At 38.7% G+C, this 21,654-nt stretch overlaps 1 protein-coding gene across 3 annotated transcripts in view; it reads left to right on the top strand.

Moving 5' to 3' along the window:
• sema3b (sema domain, immunoglobulin domain (Ig), short basic domain, secreted, (semaphorin) 3B) overlaps positions 1-21,654 on the top strand; it is a 77,546-nt gene that overhangs the window by 38,090 nt on the left and 17,802 nt on the right. Inside the window, exons 1-4 of one of the 3 annotated variants that reach the window (XM_032570848.1) lie at positions 6,102-6,753; positions 15,093-15,598; positions 17,341-17,498; positions 18,569-18,631. In XM_032570848.1, the coding sequence (XP_032426739.1) occupies positions 15,418-15,598; positions 17,341-17,498; positions 18,569-18,631 (402 nt within the window). In that variant the 5' untranslated portion in view covers positions 6,102-6,753; positions 15,093-15,417. Of the gene's footprint in view, positions 1-6,101; positions 6,754-15,092; positions 15,599-17,340; positions 17,499-18,568; positions 18,632-21,654 lie in introns of those variants that run through there. The other 2 variants (XM_032570869.1, XM_032570860.1) reach the window with 2 other exon arrangements.

The raw sequence follows: 21,654 nt of genomic DNA on the forward strand, positions 1-21,654 counted from the left end.
TGGTCTTATCCATCTGAACGCCCTTTGAACCAGAAGGTGTGTGACTGGCGTGCCTTTGAGTGTGTAAGAGTGTGTGTCCTGCAGCAGGCCTCCACATCCACCCACCCACCCACCAACCCACTCAGGTTGCCCTCTGACACACCAGTCCGCCCCCCTTTCATCCTCCATTTTCTCAGTTGGGTGTGATCACATCAAAGTGCAACAGGGGGGATTACAGGTTCCTTTGCCCCAAGGGGTCCCAGACACGACCCCTCTGTGTCTCCCTAACTGTGGCAGACACACACTCTTTTCCATTCCTGACACTGTCCCCGGGGCCCCTGTAATCCGTATGGTGTCACAAGGTCAGGGGACCGTGTCAATGACGTCCATTTAGGACTTACGGGACACATCTAAATGCTGTATATAAGTTTTTATCTTTAATCTTTTTTCTTTTTTTAACTCTGCTCCCTCCCTACTGAAAGCATGACAGCATGACAGTACCTGTTTTAAATACTCCTTTAAAAAAGGCAGCCCCAAAATAAATGCAGAAGTTGGGATGGCGATTAACATTTTCTGGCATCTGCCACGGGTGAAAATGTAAATTTGTTCATTACACATTTTATGGCTTCCCTTTCTAATTCTGCAACCATTTTCTTGTGAAAGAAACATAAGTTTTCCGCTTTACAAAATTTTGCCCTACTTTGTGCCCACGCATTGCCATTTTGCCCCTTCACACTTTCCATTTTTCTTCCTCTTATCAGTAAACAAACCACTTCAGACTCAGTTACTTCCAACATTGCGTATCAGTCGATTTGTCTTGGTAGTTTATTATTTCTGATTGTGGAGATGGATTGATATGAAAACGTAATTATTTTAAAATCAGACAACAACTGATTGCAGAAAATTACCTTCGGTCATCAGTCGTCAAAGTTAGCTACTCTTAAAGCTGGTGGTGGTTGACGACAGGAGTTGTCATGCATAAGGTACAAGTAAAAAAAAAGAAAATAATTATGTGCTGAACTCTACTCCACATAGTATACTAAAATTTACTATGTTTTTTGATGCTATAAGCTAAAAAAGTTAAAAGATATACTGTCTTGTGGGCACAATAACTAGAAGAAAAGTGAACCTTTGCTCACTTTAAAAGCTTTACAAGTGGCAAACGATTTGAAAACTGAATTCACACAACATGATGAAACCATGAAGAAATAATTCTTCACCAACAATTTAAAATATGCTGAGTCTTTTAATAAGAAAATAAGACCTCACTGCAGACAAAGGCATTGCATCCCAGAGCCCAGCTGCTTCTGCAACTGTTGAACTCAAGACTTGGATGGGACTCCATGTCCAGATTAATTTCATGGCGATTAAAGGAGTTGCTGTTATTTGTAGTATGCATGTTAGCTGACGCCATTGTTCCTCCCTTGCTCGTAAAGAAGCTCTCTACATCTGTCCACCAGGATTTTCAGAGCATTCTTCATTAGGGCACAGCAACGCCACGATGTGCTTGTGCTCTACGCCTAAATATAGAAACGTCACACACAGAATGTGCACACACTTATAATGAATAAAAGTTAAAAAGGATGGAATTATGGCAATGTTAAAAGTGTGAAAGAACAACCTACTTTTATATATTTACTTTGATCATCCTCTGAAATTGTATCCATTTGTGAGTCTAATGTTCACATGAGCGAGCGGCATGTACTGTGCGAGGAGCCTGTCTAAATAAAAGCCTGGATTTAATATTTTTGCTGAGGGAATCTATTCCAACAGAAATACTCTGCTTCCACAGCACTTATGGTAATAGGTGCAGTTTTTAAAGTCAATATGGTATCATTAAGTGCAATGAAGCGTGATCCTCGAGCTGTGTGGCGTTAGTATTTCCCTTTCATTCTGGGTGTTTCGTTCAAGGTTGATTTCAGAAGTGAGTCAGTGCTACATTAATATTTTTCTATGCACCCGGTGAGCATGCTTAATTTGATTAAGCGATTAAAAAAATAAATAAATCTAATAGCTAATCTAATATCAGTGCTGCTAAGTTGGGTTCTGAGTTTTAGAAGCCAAAATCAAGTCAGGCTCTGTTTTCGTACTTGGCAGCTAAGGTTGCTGAGCCTCTTGGCAGTGGGAACTGTGCTGTTTCACTCAAGTTGCACTTCAGCTTCAGATGCTGAGTAGATTGTTTTCACATTAAATATGGATAATTTAATATCTGGTTATAAAGGTTTATACATGTTAATGCACTGTTGTTTTTAACAACACTAGTGTCATCCACGTTTTTGCATTACATGTATAAGTAAGCATCAGTTTTTACTTTTTGAAGTGTAATCATAATAGACTTTATTAATGATTAACTTAACTGTTTGAAAATTGGGGTAATTAGAGTAAACTAAGGGTATATCCACTGAATAAATCCACATTTATATTGAACATCACAATGCTTCAACACAACATATGGGATTCATTGGGTATGTTTACTATGAAAAGTATTCATACCCTTGAACAATCTTGATATGTTACAAAAACTAAATTCAGTGTATTTTATTTGGAATAATTTGTGCCCAACTAACACAAAGTGGCAAAGACTTCTGAATTCAAAGGAAAACAAAAGATCGTTTTTAATATTTTTCGACAAGTAAGAAATCTAAAAAATGTGGCTGTGCATTTTTATTTAACCACCTCCAAAAGTCACTTCATTAGCAAATTTCTTGGCAGAACATTGGTGAACAAACCGCATTATGAAGACCTGGAAGAAATGTCCGAACTAAAGTGGTGGAGAGTTTTACATCACAGGTAGGTTGTAAAACAATATCGTGAGCTTTGAATGGAGCGCTGTTCTGTGCATTATCCAAAAATGGAAATAGTACAGTGCAGCAACAAAGCAAAGAAGGCATGGACACCTGAACTTACATACCAGGCATGATTAACATGATTAATCAAGAACATGATTAATGAGAGAACCAGCCAAATGGTTCATGGTATCTCTGGACATACTTGAGACCTGCATTTCATTGCATGACTGTATACAAAACCAATTAGGTTCTAGAAAAAGTCTGACATTAGAGATATAACAGTTAGAACCTTCACTCTAGAAATCCTTAAATGTCACAATATATTTGTCACAGCAGAGCTACTGAGATAAATATGTGATACAAGATTTTGATTTCAAGAGGTACATAGCAGCTGTGCTGGTTATATAATACCTAGTATGAATATTGCACAACCTTTTACTGCACCTCCAGAGTTACATGACTCTGTCTTGAAATATGTACTAAGCTTATTTCAGAACTGTTTTCTTTTTAAGCAGCTGTCCTAAAGTAATTTAATCGGGTTAAATAAGGACTGATTTATGGTCTTTTTCTAGAATCTCTTTATGAAACTGTCATCTATAAAAAAATCTCCTTAAGAGAGTGTAGTTGGCATCGCTCCAGCTGAAAGGGCGCACTCAGTCACATCATTGACGTTTCTAAAAATGTCTAAAAAGAGGAAGTAATTAGAGAAGCCATGTGAGAGTTCTTGCCTGCCAAATTATGTAACCTGAAACATGATCAAACAAAACAAGCTATCAATTTACAAAACACAATCCAGATCCAGCTGGCCCGTATTACGATTAATTCTTGTTACAGTTTAGTGCCTCCTATGTATCCTTTGTTGTTACCTTTTGAGACTGTGATGGAGTAATAAATAGACAAGAAGATAGGCTCTGATATGAAGACACTGGTCCGCTCCGACATAAAGATCATTTTGGTTCAGTGACTTGCAATAAAACACGGACTGAGCTGGAGACAATTAGGGCACTGAGCCCTCATCTGTTTCAATAGCACAGAAGCTTTAGCTGAGACAAAGGCTTTTGTCACGATCAGAGAGATCACTCTGTAGCCTGTAGAGACATCAGGCTGGTTTATGACAGACAGGTCAGCAGGGGGTGGGGCGCGGGGTCGAGACATACATATAGCTTTAATTGTGCAAATGCCAATGTGCATGAAAGTGTTTAGAGGCCTGGAGATGAGTGTGCATTGTGTGACGACTGCCCTGCAAACCTGGGGACAGAGCCCACCCTTGCTTTATGCGCTGCCTGATGTGAGACCCCTGATCGGGTCACAGTGGGCTGTGTGTGTTTGAGAGCGTGACTGAGTCACGGTTGCCGGGTGCGGTGTGGCACCTGCTGCTGGAATGCTGGAAAAACAATCAATGTAATAATTGGTGTAAATGTAAGACTTTAACCAAGAACTCTGTTTTCACAGAGTTTGTTTGTTTTATGTATCTGTTGGCACATCCGGTCAATTAAACTCTGGACTGAAGTCGGCATTGAATGGAAACAGTCTTCTTGTTAACAGCCTGAATCACCTTAATCGTCTAAAGGGAATCTTAAAAAATAACATACAAATGAATCAGATGAATGGGGGGGAAAAAGGGAAAAGGTAACAACAAATGCTTTGTGGTGAGTTAGTTTGAAGTGGGAATTTCTGAATTCAAAGTCAACAAACGTCCAAAAGGTACATCCCAAGAAATTTGTAATTCCAACTTGGAAAGCCAAAATCACAACTAAAATCCCCAGACAATCATAGGTTTTATATCAAGATGACCATTGTGCATATAGAGCCAGAGTTGCAGGAGTGATCTGTTTATCTGCATCTCTTGCAGTTTGCGTCATGTCACTCTAGCACAAGCACTATTTATGAGGATGTTTTTTTCATCCTGTTTAAATGCATGCAATGTATTGAAATCCTGTTCTTCATGATTCTCTGGTATTGTAGCAGAAATACATACACATACTTTAGTAAGGCAGTCTGATTCTAACCCCTATTGGGAGCAGTCTTAAATAGTTTCAGGTTTGTCCGTTGTACAGTGGAGCCCACCACGCAGTTGTGGCATTTATTTGCAGCCAACTTGCAAGTCCTTTCAGCCAAACGGGTTACTCTATAGATTGGCTTGTTCATCAACTGTTGACATAGGAAAGAGTAGAAACACAGGGCTGAGACTGACAATCCTGATATATCTTTAAAACTCTAGTTTTTTTCCTGATGTGACTGTTGTATTTAATTCTGCAAGAGGCATTCTTGAGCTCTCATGATTTTTTTCTGCCAAAATCCTTTCAGAATTGAACTACGACAAAAGACAGACCCACATCTGAGCCCTGATATGACCACAAGATGATGTAAGCCCCCATTTGCCACAAACGTTTGCCAATTACCCTCGTACTGGGCGTGGATCAGAGTGTGAGGCATTGTGGTGTCAGCCTAAACCGTTCTTACTTGTCTGGAAAGCTTTTTTATCTCTATATGTTTACACAGATTTTAATCCAAACGGTTCTGCCATCTTCATACACCAATACACAAAGTCTTTAGAGGGAAGTCTTGTGTCGGTCAGAGTAAGTGTCAAGTCACGTCTTCCAGCGATTGACAGCCAAGTTTTTAAGCCTTGACAGATGAGAGCTGTGCAACTTGTTTCATCGCATGAATCACTGTGTGAGGTGATTCTAGCTAAAAGTCTTTGTTCGAAATGTGTGTCAAACAGAATGAGTTGGAGACGTGTTGATGTACTTGGCGACTCTTTTAGAAAATAAAAAATGGTCAGATTTCTGTCTGAATGTGATATTGATTTCACCCAAATTCTCAGAATTGCATTTTTTCTTCATTCCTCCATCCGAGTCTGAAGTTTCATACCACTAAGCCACTGCAGACGTCCTTGATTTAAAAAGCAGCAATAAAACCAAAAACAATGGGAAGCCACGTGGAAAGTATGATGAGGTTATGTTGGGAGAACTTTTTAGATTTTCCGGTGCCTTTTGAGAAAAAGTCATACAGTGTTTAACAGTGAGTGCTTTATGAAGGGAGTTTCTTAGTTGAGGTTTTCTGCCTTCAGCGGTTTGTTAAAGTTTCTTGTCACAATCAAGGGCAGAAGAGGAAACCGTTTCACCCAGGTAGCTACATAAATATACAGTAGCATTCATACTCGTAGAGAAGAACAACACACCCCATGTCTCTGGCCCTTTCCACGCCCCTCCTCTCACCTCCCACCTTTCTTCTCCTCTTTTCAACCCCTCCCTCCATCTATCTCTCCCATCCGTTCTCTCCCCTTTTGAATTAGGTTCATTCTTTCAGCCTGTTCTCCCTCTGAGCGTTTCTGCTGCTCCACTCAGCTCCTGTGAAAACTCCCCGTCTATGTGTGTGTGTTTGAACTCCCCGTGTGTGTGTGTGTTAAGAGGAGTTTTATGTGTGTGCACAGCGCTGCGTTTTTTTTTTTTAAGAGGAGCTGAAGTGCAGTCGTTCATCAGTGTAGCTGACTGCAGCCGGGGGAATACTCAGATCTCCGTGTCGCTTTTCAACTTACAGCTGCTGATAGGACTTTTTTAAAGATTAACTGGACTTTTATTTTTCACCAAGCCAGGACTGCAGAGCTGCTTACTCTTTGTCTCATCTTCACTGGAATTACTCGTATAAATTTTTCCAGAAGTTCTTCCAGGATTGCTACATTTTGATTTATGTATTCTCCTGCTTTCTGAGTTCTATTGCAATTTAAGTAATTTCGATTTCATCCTCATTCCCTACTTTGACTTGAGATATGTTAAACCTTTAATGGAAATTTAAGAGCTCAGCAAGAGTTCAAAGGTGTGGATGAGCAATAACTTTGATAGTACCGACGACACAGAAAGTTTTTCACATAATGGAAGCAATAAGTGCAACAAGAGGCATGAAGGGCTCAGGTGGATGCTGATCCTGGCCAGGACATTTCTGAACCTTTGCAGATTTTGATCTCTTGGAACTGGATGGGAAGGTGAGTTTTAATTGCTTGCAGAAACAGCTCAAGTGTTTTTGTATATGAATGACATTAGCTTAATAATAGGGGTGTTACTGGAGGCATTGTGAGGATCCTGGGGCTTAGCTCAGTCCGAAAGTACTTTAATTTACCTAGACAGCAAAGTCATTTTTTTGTCATTTAAAATGAAAACAGTAGCAGACATGTTGTATGAGTTATGGTCTGCCTGGTCTCCTTTTTTCAATGTGAAATAAATAAAAAAAAGTACCACAATCTTTTTACTGTGTTTTATAGCATCAAGAGTAAAACACACTCAAAAAAACTACTTTTAAGGATAAAAAAGATCAAATTTTCCTATTTTTACTTATCTGCTTTAGCAGAAGACTTTTTGTGAATGATAACAGACACGTCTCATATCAGTTCAATGTGCCAAGTTGGATCAAATAACCCTGATTCTTGTAGAAGAAGCAGTTTAAGTCTGCTGTTTCTGCAGCGGGATGCAACATTTTGTCCCTCATCAGATATGGCTGCACTTCTCTAAGACACAGATATTTTAATACTTTAAAACTTGATACATGACTTTTTTGACAGAGTTTTTTTTTTATATAAATGTAGCTGATACATGACTTGTTTTATCAGAATTCATTCTTTAGGCGTTCGCTGTCGTGCAATTTTATCAACAAAAAGTGATATTTCTTATGCATTCTAAAACCTAGTTTAACGGCATTTATCACTTTTACCATTTTTTAAATTCTTCACAATTTTTTAACAGTGCAAATTCAGCATTTAGCACATACAATCATAAACAGTCAAAGACATGACATATATCATTTAATGTAATGTCATATGCATGAACAAAGATGTTGTAAATATAACTGGTGGAAACCACATGCTCAATCAGGTGCACAACACATGTTTGTCCGTCATATACAAGCCATGCTGCTAGATTTTGTGACAGACACTGATTTTATGAGACACAGAGGACAGGCAAACAAATCTGCTCAGGTTTTATGTAAACATACAGACCATGCAGTCATATTTTACAGTATAAGTAAATGATTTTATTAATATATTGATAAATTTGATCCCAAGTGGAATCAGAGACTCCCTCCCACCCTGCATGGGTTAGCTAGTATAAACAATGAATGGATGGAATAAGGGACTATTCACTAAACATCAGGGCTGCAGCCTGAATGTCTAGGTCTAATACTGCCTATGGGTAAAAGGTCATACATGATACTGACTCACAAGAATGAGCAGAGAGGAGATTCTAGGATTATTCATGGAGAATCTAAAAGTCCAAATTTTCTTGCACAATAGATCTTTCACAGATCACAAACTGTGTTAGTTCTAAATGTGTACTTGGTGTAAAAAAAAAATGCAGCATGATAATTTAGCTTAGGCATTGAGTTTTTTTATGCTTTTCTACTTTTTGTAAAGTCCTTCTGCTAAAAGTGATCCCCTTTTATGTTTTTAAAAATAGAATAACAGTTTTAAAAAGCTTCTTTTTAAAGACCTCTGTTCAATATTGTATTATCCAAGTCTATCCAGGCCAACAAGTTTGATGAGTCCAAATAGTTTAGGTTTTAGAAAGGAAATGTGAAGTTCAGATTGTGAAATAACCCTTAAATTTAGCACTGCACGATGACCAACAGTTAGCTAGATGTGCTGCGCTCAGTTATCTTTGGTTATGTCTCAAGAATTAGTTTCTTTTCTGCTTAAGAGTAAAAAATAAGAGTCTAAAAATAAGATTCAGGACTGTCAGACTTAAAGCATGCTCCTTAACATTTGTAGCTATAAATAGCTTAATAAATAGCTAAAACCTCTGCCAGAGAAGCTCATATTGAAAGCAGTAGTCACTTTGACAAAATTATTGTGATAATTTAATTCCACAACAACCCTAGTTACTAATGTAAACTGTTGTTGCTTTAGCTGCATAGACTGGACCATCTGAATGAAGACATAACAGCTGTTAAAGCTTTACTCAGCCAGCTGTTTTTAGAACCTCAAAGTGTGCAACAATACTATTCCCAAACCATTGCATATCAAAGTATCTTTCATGTTTTGTTGATTGCTTGTGGGATTTTTCTTCACAGAACTACAATGAAAGCTGAGATCTTGTTTCACTTACAGCAGTGAGTTGTCTTTCCTCTGGGAGCTCTTTGGAGCAGATCCAGTCAGAAGACCAGAGGCAGCTCTGCAAGGTCTTGATTCACAGCAGCTTCTGTTTCTCACAGAGCCAAGCCGTATGCCAACAGTGACCAGTAAACTTCATTTACTCTAATTGCACCTTTATTGTTATTTAATTACAATACTTTACTGAACCACAACAGCGAGGTATTTTTAAAAGTCATACATTTCTGGAAGAGGCATCAGGTAGAGATCAAAAAGTGACAATTATTCCTTAATTGGCTCTGATCAGTGATTGGCAGGTCAAATACAGAACCTATACTTTGATGCAAGTTTTGTTACAAAAGATCACGTAATAATTAAGGACATTATGTTTGGATGCATCAATAGGAGCTGCTTCAGAACCTTTTTTTTCTCATTCATACATTATTTTTCTTATGAAAAAAACTATGAATTTGTCAAAATGGCAATGGGCAGATCTGAAGGAAACTTAAATACTGATATGAGCTACATAAAAGCCTGATCTGTGCATCTCCATACTGTTATCAAAAGTATGATTAGGCCAGTCCATCCTGACTGACCTGACCAGTGGAAACAGCCACAATTATGAGACATATTTAGCAGAAAGCGACCCCAACTCTAATCCTCACTGTAAATTGAACCCACTCCAACTGCAACATTTCTTTTTCCAATTTAAGCCTCCGATACTTGGAATAATTAATCCAAATCAAACAAAGATTAGCCACAGGTTTGCCGGCTGGGAAACTTCCCCTTCATGTTGCAGGGCCAGCTGGCTCAGTACCAGCAACCAGCAGAGTGCTGCGGTCTCGCTGCTTCTTCATTTACAGGGTTTCTTTTTGAGCACTCAGTTTATTTGCCCCTAATCGCCTTACATTTACTGGTTCACCTTGTTTCAGCATAAAATCCCATGAACACTGTTTAACTTTTGTTGTGAAACTGCTTCACTTTGATTATAGCACTTGGGTGTGTTTGAGATCGTATTTAGATGAGACTGTGTGAACTATAAGGTGCTGCTGCAACAAGTCACTAAAAACAATGCAGTACTTTCATGCTTATGAAGCGGAAACAAAGGATTAGTTAAAATTCATTTTTTCAACCTTCATACGTAATTTGTTATTTTTAAGTGCTGGTGTAAATCAGTCCATTTTTGTCAGCTTATCTACTACTTTCAGTTCAATGTCTTTAGTTAATCATCACTAAACTAAACATTTTTCACACCACTGGTGGTCTGTGCGCTTCATTTTTTTGAACGTGCAGAGGAGAAGTGAAGCACTCCTCACCTACCTGTAATTCTGAGTAAGACTAAATGCTGCCCAAAACTCACAGTACCCCCTCCATGCTTTTGCTCCCGCCTCGGGTTTGTTTGCAGAAATCTGCAGCATGTCCACGTTCTGCCATGCTTCTCCAACCGCACCTGCCTTTCCAAGGCTGAATATCTCTTCTGAATCAAAACACAACAATTGCTCCTAATGGTGCTTTTCCAGCATGGGTTTTGTTTGACAGAGCAAGCTGGAATGTTGCACAAGTCACATCCAACTTTTTACATGCCTCATAAATTAGTGTGTAAGAATGCTTAGGGTGCAGTCAGAAAAAGGTGAGTCTCTTGGACCTTGCAGACCAACATATCCCGGTTCATATTATTTTTGAACCGTAGCTTGTTGTCTGGGAGTGATAAATTGTCCAAACGGATAAAACAACAGACGAAAACAAAATATTAATCACAAGGCCTATTGTTTTTCTTCTTTTACATCTTGAGGCTTCATTTTAACCCGTTTTACTGCTTAGTAAAATACAGGAGTAAGTACCTTTACAATCTTAAGAGGCATTTTGGCATTTGCTCCTCCTAAATAAAATGCTTGTAGAAAAATGGAATTTATGTTTAGTGTGTAAAGTTAGCACTAACCACAAGTTAAAATAAAACTAACTTTTCATCTAATTGTAGGTTGAAAAAATAAATACATTAAGCTTTTAACAGAAGAGAATTTATACTTGAATAAAAATATTCTAAATTTATATAAAATGAATAATAAAAAACACACACCTCCCCCACTGAGTGCTGGAGATAGACACCAACCCCACACTCTGCACAGATAAGCAGGTGGAATATATATGATGGACAAATAAAGAGGCTAATCTGAAAAAGGAAAGCATTTTGCTATTTGTTTCATTCTCTTGTGATAATTCTATACCTAATGCCAAACTTATAAAGAGCCAGAACACACAAAGAGATGCATGTAGCTGAGCTGTGGGTTGGACTGTAGGCTGCTGGCATACACAGCTTCAGAGTTATGTGGTATAAAGCTCAGCGTAAAAGCATCCAAACCCATTTAATTAGACATCCCTAAATAAATTCATGAACGAGCTAGCATGTTTAATACATTCTGTAAAGTAAATTAACAGAGAAAAAAATGTATGAGTGTGAAATCTGTGCTTTCATTTTCACCAAACAAGTAGTTTCTTTGTAGAAACTCTGTAGTTCCCATTTGTGCAGCAGTTAACTCTTCAGATTGAGCTTTTTTCTTTCTGTGTTTATGTGCCTTCTTTCCCTTTCAGTCACTCCTTGAGTTCAACTCTTATCCCTTCTTAAGATTTTCCTTCTTTTCGGCAGAGCAATGCATGTGATTATATGCTGGACATGGTGCGGAGATGGAAATTCCCATTAAAGCTAACCACTCTAACCCTCCTCCTGTCCTCAATGTCTCCTGTCAATCAAAGTGAGCCAAAAGCCACCAGATACCTGCTGCTTGGCATTTTGCTCTTTAAAGTGTAGACCCCTCCTTCCGCCTCACTCGCTCCTTTTAATTCCTCCTTCTCTTCCACCCATCTCTCCTGCCTTTCATTTCTTGGTCCCAGGGAGGCTTAGCCTTGTTGGTTGCTGGCCAGGGAAACTCTTTTCTCTCTGCAGGCAAAACAATTGTCTCCTTTCTTTCCATCACATAGTCTTTTTTTCTTCTTCTCTATCCCTATACGTTTTCATTATTTTCATGGGCCTGTATGCATGCAGGCATGCTGCAGGCTTCAAGTGCTCCAATCCCTACAGCCTTGTCCTTTCAGAACTTCCCTCCACTTCCAGTCTCACATGCTGTTTTTGTCTCTCCCTGCCTTTTCAGTTCTGCTTTGTGCTTGTAAATCAGATTTCTAACAACTCTGCTTTTTTTTGTTGTATATTTATGAACTCATGTAGTTCTGCTTTCACCCTTTTTCACAGCTCTTATCATTCCTTTAGTTCTTTCCCAGATATCAAATGGTATCATCCCATTACAGTCCTTCGTCTTGTGATTATAACCTGTTTATTTTTATTGTTTAAACATTTCTTTTCTCACTTAAATGTTCCTACATCTGAGTTGATATGTGCTGCGCCTCTATTGCTTCTTGTTTCCGGATCTTTCTTTTTGTTTCTTATGCCACTTTACTCAAACAACTTGGTCAACAAGTCCATATTAATTGGAATAATTTGCTAATTAAATCCTGGGTCAAACATAGACCCATCCAGTCTTGGATTTAGTTAACACAACCGAGTTGGGTTCTTGACTTGAACCAGCATATTGAACAAGGTTTTCCATCCAAATGTACTTTCTTTAACAGCCTTTAATGTTAGTTATGGATTTAATTAACATATGAGCATAACATACGGTCATTGGATCCTCCCATCAGAGTAGAGTCGTACAGATGACATCAGCAGCGGTTGTGAGAGAGCTGTCCCTGTAAAACGGGATTGCTACATTTATAAAGCAGAGCAAAATCTTCCTTATCTGACAATATAATGTCATTAGGATCCTGTAATAGTGATTAGCATAAACCCACCATTTAGATTACTTTGGGGGTGTCAAACATTCATTCTTTGTTCCACCCTGATGAAAGTGAAAGGCTAGAAGTTAAGTTGCTAATATTCATTCACTCATTGTTGCTTTTGGTGCTATAGTGTTGCACTCTAACCTCTCTCTGCTAAGGCACGTCTCACCCTGGAGGAGGCCTGCTTTGTCTGCCCGTCTTATTTAGGCTGTTTTTTGACAGGACAGCTTGGCCCCTCGTCTTCCCCCCCCTCTGAATCTATGTCTGTCTTTATTTTTAATCCATTCCCTCTTGGCATGCTGCTGCTCCATGTCCATTGAAGCCGAACTGAATGCAAGTGTCGGTGAGCCTGGTGGCATTTTTTTCTTTTTTTTTTTTATTAAGATGCTTTATGGAGCATGCAGGAGATTTAAGGAGTACTCAAGCTCAAGAGTGGGTGTCTGAAGAACAAAGTGCTGACTGGGAGGTGTGTGTTGTTCAAATAAGCAAGTTAGTTCAGAGAAATCATTCTTTTAAAGTGATGATAGCACATATAGAAAACATCATCAGACATACACACTGCACACACACATTTCTGGGAGACTCGGAGGGACAATGGGACCAGTCGTTTGGCTTATACAAGCCGACAGGAGAGTAAGGATTTCACTGGAGCCTCTGTCACTCCCAGGAACTGTGACGTGAACTGCGCTTTAGTGCGAGTCATGGTGCCCCAGCTGACGAGGGCGCTGACGTCCATCTCCTTGAAAATACTGCGAGCATCTTTGTAGCTTTGTGTTCAACCTTGACCAAACACACACAGTGTCTCTTTCTTTCTGCTTCGCATTGTAACACTTTATTGCTCGCACTTTAATGTTTTATTCCTGTACGAATGTGCATCAAACCTCATAAAGGCCGGGTCTACGAAAGTAGCGCTTTGTGTACTTGAATGTGTATGCTTTTGTCCATTCATTACATGTGTGCATGTTTGTGTGTGTTTATTTACTGCAGGGTACGAGGGAGTTTATGCCTCCTTTCAGCTTTGCCCTGTTGTGTTGTGGACTGGCAGCCATGAGCCTATGAGAGCTCTCCTGTCTCACTGCCTCAATAGCTCCATTATTCATAAAACTGAAAGCCAGCCGTCTTTGCTGTGCTGTGTGTCTGTGTGCAAGTGGAAATTGTCTTTGTGTTTTAATTCTTCACCACAGCATTTGATGGCAGTGCAATAGTGTTTGAAGAAAAACATGAAGGGCAACTGAACTTCTTTTTTTTTTGGCCCTTTGATTTCTTGGTTTCTGTAAAAGTCTAAAAAAAAGGAAATTTAGCTTCCTTTTATCTGGGAAATCTGCGATTACCATAATTCACTCATCTTTCAATTTATTTTTCTACTTTTACTCTACCTTCTTTATTTTTTAGCAGTTAAAAATTGACATTCAGTTTTGAGCACTGGTACAAAGTTGTTTAAGATTTCAAATGTTTTTATTTTATTTTAATTCTAACATTACAGAAGATGTTAGTTCTTAAAGGAGGTAACAGATGAAAGGCAGTGATGAGGAGTAATTGTAATAATAATAAAAAAAACATTAAAAACCTCAACGCTAACTATGAGGTGCAATATAATGAAGGAGGCTGATTCCAGTGAATAGCTTTACTGTTCCGTCAGCCCGGCAGCAGAGTCCAAAGTACTAGAAGAAAGGTTTGTGCATGGGGGTGTGTGTGTGTGTGTTTCCAGTACAACACCACACAGATACATTCCTACTGATTAGTTTACAAGCCGGTGACCTGGTTACTGAACCAGGTGTGTAGAGTCAAATAAAAACATATCCAACTCAAGTCATTGCTTCTTCTGAGATAATGTTTTACCTTGAATTCTGTAGATCCTTAAATACACTCATAAACTGTTATGTCATGTTGCGATGTATAATTCAAAATAAATACTTGAATATTCGAGTGCTGCTTTGAATAACTCAGCTCTCACATAGCTGTGATACCTTTATCCACAGCTGCAGGCTTATCACCAATGGGATGGTTTCATGCAGTCTGCAAAAGTGGAGAAAGAAAGTGGGAGTGGGTCTTCTGTCTTGGCAGTGCCAGAGACATGCATTAGGCTTGTGCCCGGCTTGGCATTAGGCGCTACATATCTCTAACTCACACATGCTGTCTTCATTGGTGTGGTCAGCTTGTGTGTGTGTGATTTAAACTCTGTTCCTGGTTCTTGCTGTAAACTGAAGGGATTATAGTGCGGCTGCCATAATAGAGGTTGGCATTGACACACCCTGGCATGAGCATCAATCTGATTCAGACTAAATATACCTCACTGTGTGTGTATTTGCAGACGTGGGGGCGTGTGTGTGTGTGTGTGTGTGTACGCAAGGGCATCCCTGGCACAAGAAGTGCTCCTTTCTGAATCGTCTCCCTCTCTCTGTCTCTATTTTTAGGTCCCTGTGTCCAGGCGGAATGATTTTGTCCTGTCTCGGATGTGAGAGGTGATCTGGGTCATCCTTCAAAAGAGGACCAGAAGATATATCCAGAAAACTCTTGGGAATAAGTCTGACGGCAACTACAAGCCAGGATAGCTGTTTTTTTTTTGTTTGTTTGTTTTTTCTTCGAATTAGGAGAAACACTTTGCGTGAAGATGAAATAGAACTGGACAAGAACCAGATAAATAAATCATCTCTCAGTACAAATACTCAGCACTCAAAGCGGCCAAAGCCACTAAACACTAGCTTTTGATAGAAAGCGGTTTGTGAAAAGGGTGCCAAAATGATGACCATGATGATGATGATGATGGTCACCTGCAGCTCTCTGTTGGTGCTTGGGATGGCTGCTGCTTACTCTTCTTCCAGCTCAGTAACCCGTGCTTCATCTTCATCCTCCTCCTCATCTTCCTCATCCTCCGCTCCCACCTCCTCCTCCTCACCACGCATGAAACTTTCATACAAAGGTAAGGACATTTCTCTCTGCAAAGGTCAGTTTGTCCTAAACCTACACTACCGATGTAAGCAAAAAACAAACAACCGGACACAACTGAATACTGTACGTGTGCATGCCTACACCAACAGCTTGGAAATACAGTGGCGTGATTGTTTGATCCATTTCAAGTTTTTTAATGCTAGAGGAGGCAGCTGACTGCCCAGTATGACCACATAAACCAGGGATGTGTGCCATCGCCTCAAACTGGCAATTACAGTCTGAAGTCAGTCTGAAGGACAAGAGGTTCACTGCAAGCTGCCTACCCAGCTGAAATTTGTGCCGGCTTCAATTTCAACTCAGGGTGACCTGTAGGTTAGAGACTGAAATGTTGATGACAATTAAAACCTTAATAAGTAAGCATAATGAGTGATGGCCTCATCGTGTCTCAATAATATTTTATGTTTTTGTTAGGAATAAAAGTCTCATGTGTGCAACTAAAATTGTTCCAATTCAGTCATAGATTGAAAGAAAAATGTTTATCAAATTGAAATGGTAGCTGTATTTACAAACTCTTAGTTTTTCTGCTAAAGCATCAGCAAGTAACGACACGATTGTATTTCACAGGTAAGACAAAAACGGAAATATAATTCATCATTATCTTTAAAGCATTGGTTTTGTGTGCTTAGTAACTAGCTTATACTTTAAGTAAGCTTAAGTAAGTTAGTTACTTAAGCTGTAAGTAATCTTATAGCTTACTACTAGCCAGTAGTAAGCTACTAGTAAGTAGTACTAGTACATGTAAGTAGTAAACTACAAGCTTACTACTAGCTAGTAGTAATGGTGTCAAAATATCTGCTGCAAGTGTAGCTTTAACCAGACAGTTGGATTTAAGAGGTTGTCTGCACCATTCCTTAACAATTATTGGATTGAAATCTGTCATTTCTTTGATTCAGCACGTTTTTTATTGGAGTCTAGGTTGTTTTAGCCGCAAGATAGTAAGATTGAGAAATAAAGTCCCTGATGTCATGCAGGCTGCCTTTTTATGGCATCAGAGTTAGAGCAATAACAAGCTAATAAACCCTTTTAAATGTGTAAATTAATAACGCTTTGGTCTTGTTTTCTTAAACTCCTTGTTTAAGTTAGGACAATGAGGGAGGATATTTTTCTAACTTCTCTGGCCAACAAGTTTGCTTTTTTTTCCATTTGCCTGGGTGGACTGTTGTAACTTAAATTTACAAAGACAAGCTAGATTTTCCTGGGCACCGTTCCCCGTAGATTTGTTTTTGCCAACTTTGTAACGGCAGTCACTCATTTTTTCCATTGAAACCATTACTGATGGAGGGTTGTGTCCCTCTTCATAAGTCACTTACCTTGGGACACACAGCCTTGAAATGTTATGTAGATAACAAAAAAATAAATATTTTAATCAACCACAGAATACTGTAGGCCTATAGCCAGATCACTTTAATAATAAGATGTTGAAAAGGTTTTTAGTCCAGTGTTGTGTTCATCGCTTTAGTGAATTTGTCTGTTACACAAAGTTATTTTCTGCTTCTTTTCCCCAAATTAACCAAGAGAAACATAAGCAATAAACTACGTCAAAGGTAGCAACTCTAACAAAAGGAACTACACAGTTAGTATAAAAACATTTTTATTCCCACAGAGATGTGTCACCTAATCTTTAGTTTCCAAATGTTTATGCTGCAGATGATAATTTAACAAAAATCATCTAAATTTTGCTTGCCATGGTTAATTAATGACTTTTTTTTCTAGAATTGCAACAGTACCACGGCGTGCGGCGATTTGAGCTGGAGCGCTCCTGCTGTTTCAGCGCCATGCTGCTGGACGAAGAGAGGGGCAGACTGTTTGTAGGGGCCAAAAACTTCTTGCTGTCACTCTCACTGGACAACATTGCCAAACAAGAACATAAGGTAAATTTCAAATATGCTTTGACATTGAAGCCCTTTTAATAGATTGTAATTACTAACATGGGTATCTGTTTCACCACCCTGAGATGTACTGGCGACGTCTCCAGAGTCCACCCACTTCCTGCCCAGTGACAGCAGGCCTTCCGCGATCGTACACTATCGCGTACTTAGTATTTTGTATAAAGATTAAGAAAAGCTGTGAAATAGATTATATTATTTGAACCAAAAAGAGATGGATTATTGTCATTCATGCTTATCACAAAGTAGATTAACGTGTAATTCTGGCAACAAAAGGCGGCCTCTTGGGAAGTGAGACCTTTTGCAAGCTACGTTTACCGTTCACTTTCTAGGAATTAGTTTTTGTCTGCTCTTCCAAAGAAGAACACACATGTTTGAAAAGGATTTGAAGGTGAAAAAAAAAACCCTGTTTCAGACCTCAGGGAGTCAGATAAGTGTGGGATTGAGAAGATAAAAAAAAACCAAAAAAGTTTTCAATAAACATGAAAAGAGAACAACTCTTTAACAGAAACTTCAGACATAACAACACATAATAGTCATAATCTACTTTTTAAGTTAGAGACTTATACTACCAATGTCCTAAAAATACTCAGTGAACTACCAGTGTACTTTTACAATAAGAATGTACAGTGATACTGACAAAAGCTATAGTTATGTGTGCTACATAAGCAAAACACAGTCTAGTGGCAACATGTGTTCACAGCTGTTTGGAGTAAATTACATGTTTGACGTGTGAGATTTGAGAGCTTTGATGGACTTTGGCATGTGGGTGAGTTTGATTTATGGCCAGGCTTTGCAGGTTCACCATAGCTGATGTCTTTTACACTTTGTGGTCACATGTGCAGGGGAAGAAGGTATCAGAGGAGATGAAATCGGAAATGACAGACTTAGATAGAGGGAAGAGACAGGAAGTGAGATGGGAGCTAAAATGATGACAATTCACCAAAAAAAGTGTTTATAATAATGACAGTGCCTTTTCTTACAAAAACTGGAGTCAGTCTTTACAAATCTTTTAAAAGGCTGATACATTTCTAATGTTTTCTTCCATTTTTCAGATCTATTGGCCAGCTCCTGTTGACTGGAGAGAGGAGTGTAATTGGGCTGGCAAGGACATTACTGTAAGTCCTGTTTCCTTCTTATTTGTTTTTCAGTTTCTGAGTCATATAGAATCACGCAAAAGAAAACCTTTTCAAAGTGTCTCTGAAAAATATAAAAATAGCAAAACCTCAAGCTCGGTAAAGAACTAGTTCAGTAAAACTGTTTTTGCCAGAATTATCGTCATGTATTTTTCTTTTCCAGCTGAAAAGCACAATTACAAAGTACAACATAATAACTTCCTGTTTATAAACCTTTAGAACATCAGGCTTCTTATGAGCCTACAGCCATCACACACTTTACACAGAGCATGAAAATAAAGTCTATGGAGGTGTCCACTCCTACCCGGACCAACACAATACTACCTTTTAATCCACTGGAGTCATGGGAGTCATCACAAGACAGAATCACAGCATTCTGTGATAACATGCAATAATAGGTGCAGCACCCCTACTTTTAGACCTACCATGTGGTGAGATCATTTCCTCAATAGCTGGTTATTTTAGACCTCATGTGACTGAGATTTACACTCTGATGAAAAGTCAAAACATTTGTTTTGTTTCCTCCCCACACCTAAGAACCCAAAGGTAAAAATGCCGTAAAGAGATCAAAATACTTTGGAGCTTTGGCATAGCATCTTGTACTATGATTACAGGTTAAGCTGTAGTTACACTGTTTCCCATTTTGTTAGGTATAGTGGTGTATGGACCCATTACATCAGTCTAAATATGAGGAAAAATGGTGAATTTTATTGAAAATGCTAATACTGTTTTGTCTGTTTTGTATATCACGTATATATTTAGATAAATTATGTAAAATTAAAAATATCTTTGGACAGGGTACAATATTTGACCATGACAACAGCATTTATTTTATTTTTCTAGAAAATCTAATCAACATCTGCTGTAGTTTCTGTACTTTTAGCAGTCTCTAAGTACCACTGAGTTGTCAAGTAAATATTAGCTTCATAAAGCCTAACATAGGTTGGGCTGCAGTTGGGACTTACTTCAAGCATTTAGCATCTCGATGTGAGTGATTCTTCCTCAGTGCTAACAGACTTCAGATTAAGTAATATTAATGTTTTGTCATTGCTATGTTTGAGCAGCTGACATTGTGCATATGGCAGCATTCTCAAAGTTGTGATGCTAATGCCAGGAAATCAAATTATGCATACTACAGAAATTCATTGAAAGGCAAAGCTAGACCATTATTTACCTAAAAGCAGTATTTTTTATAGTGTGCTGGAATATTCATAAGAAACACAGATTTTATGCAATTGTGATTACTGGCTTGAAACTGAACATAATTTATCTGTTGTTCATATTTACATTGAATAAAATATAAAACCTGCAACTCTTTAAAACATATTATATTCTGTGACCTTGACCAACAGCATGGAAGGAACTCAAAGAAGGAAGTCAAAGCATGTGAAACGTACTATAATTATTTTCAAGCTTCAGTCATTTTGTCATGGACTTAGTATCTTTTCTTTGGTCAGTGGTTTAAATTTAAACAGACGTGTTTTTTTTGTTGTTTTTTTTACCCTGATCTGGTGTTACAGCTTGTCATGCATTTATTTATGCATGTAAAATCTGGTTCTACTTCACTAATTGATTTAAGGATTACCAAAGACCACCCAGAAATAAATCGCATGCAAGGCGATACATTTTTTAAGAGTTTAAAGTCCTTTGCAAAATTTTTGTGCATCTGTTTTTCAGTTAATATGTTTTATATTTTACTGTCCAATCAGAATGTGGATAGAATGTGGCCACAAAACCGTCTCCATATATATTTCATTGATTTCCCTCTGTGTGTTATAGAGCCTCTGTTTACATTTATTTCCATATGGTGTGTATAAAGTATCCAGAACGTGTGTGTGTTTGCGTGAGTGTGCGTGTGTGTAAAGCAAACCCATCATCAGTGTGATTACACAGCTGTAGCAGACAGACAACGAGCTCCATTCATACAAAAATCCAGGCTCCAGTTTCAAATGACCAGAAGATGGACTGTGTATATTCAGGTTTCAGCGTGTTTGTGTGTCTGAAAGAGAAAGTAATGACGGCGGTGATAAGTGGTGAAAAAAGGATTAAAATTGTTTCAGGAAAAAAGTAAATAGGTTGAACAAAAGAATGAGAAAGTTTAAAAAAACTTGAGAGTATTAAATCTCTTTTTGTGCAATTAGTTTTATTGAATGACTTTTTACTTCTGTAGACCTTTTCTTCCTCATTTCTTATTCTATTTTTTCTGGTTTCTAAGTGGAAACTCACCCACACAGGAACAGCCCTGACCTTACACTTTTGACCCAAATTACAGAGAAGTCTGTTTTTCCATCCATCTCCATGGGTCATCTGTACCTCACACACTTTTTCCTCCTCTTTGTCTTCATACTCTCTTCTCTTTTAATCTATCCATCCATCAATCCCTCCATTTTCTAACACCCTTGTCCCTGATGGGGTCAGGAGGTGCTGGTGTCTATCTCCAGCTAACGTTCCGGGCGCAAGGCAGGGTTCACCCTGGACAGGTCGCCAGTCTGTCGCAGGGCAACACAGAGACAGACAGGACACACAACCATGCACACACACACTCACATCTAGGGAGAATTTAGAGAGACCAATTAACCTGACAGTCATGTTTTTGGACTGTGGGAGGAAGCCGGAGTACCCGGAGAGAACCCACTCATGCACAGGGAGAACATTCAAACTTCGAGCAGAAAGACCCCGGGCCGGGAATCGAACCCAGGACCTTCTTGCTGCCAGGCAACAGTGCTACCAACTGTGCAGCCTTGTTTTAATCTAAATACTGTTTCCTTTTTTCCAATATTATCAAACTCTTTCAAGTTTTTAGGGTGGGAAACTTGTTTTAATATTGCACTTTGGGCAATAACCTAGTGTGGCCTTTACTATAAAAGGCAGTAAATTGAGTAAAACAATTGCCCGTACCGCAACGGTTCATCACTCTAACAGACAGGCATACACAGGAAAGCATCCAAACAAACAGAGACATGTTCGCATAAACACAGTTAGACAGCAGCTATAAACAGTTGACA

The sequence above is a fragment of the Xiphophorus hellerii genome, chromosome 1, assembly GCF_003331165.1.
Source record: "Xiphophorus hellerii strain 12219 chromosome 1, Xiphophorus_hellerii-4.1, whole genome shotgun sequence".
In the NCBI taxonomy this organism is placed as follows: Eukaryota; Metazoa; Chordata; class Actinopteri; order Cyprinodontiformes; family Poeciliidae; genus Xiphophorus; species Xiphophorus hellerii.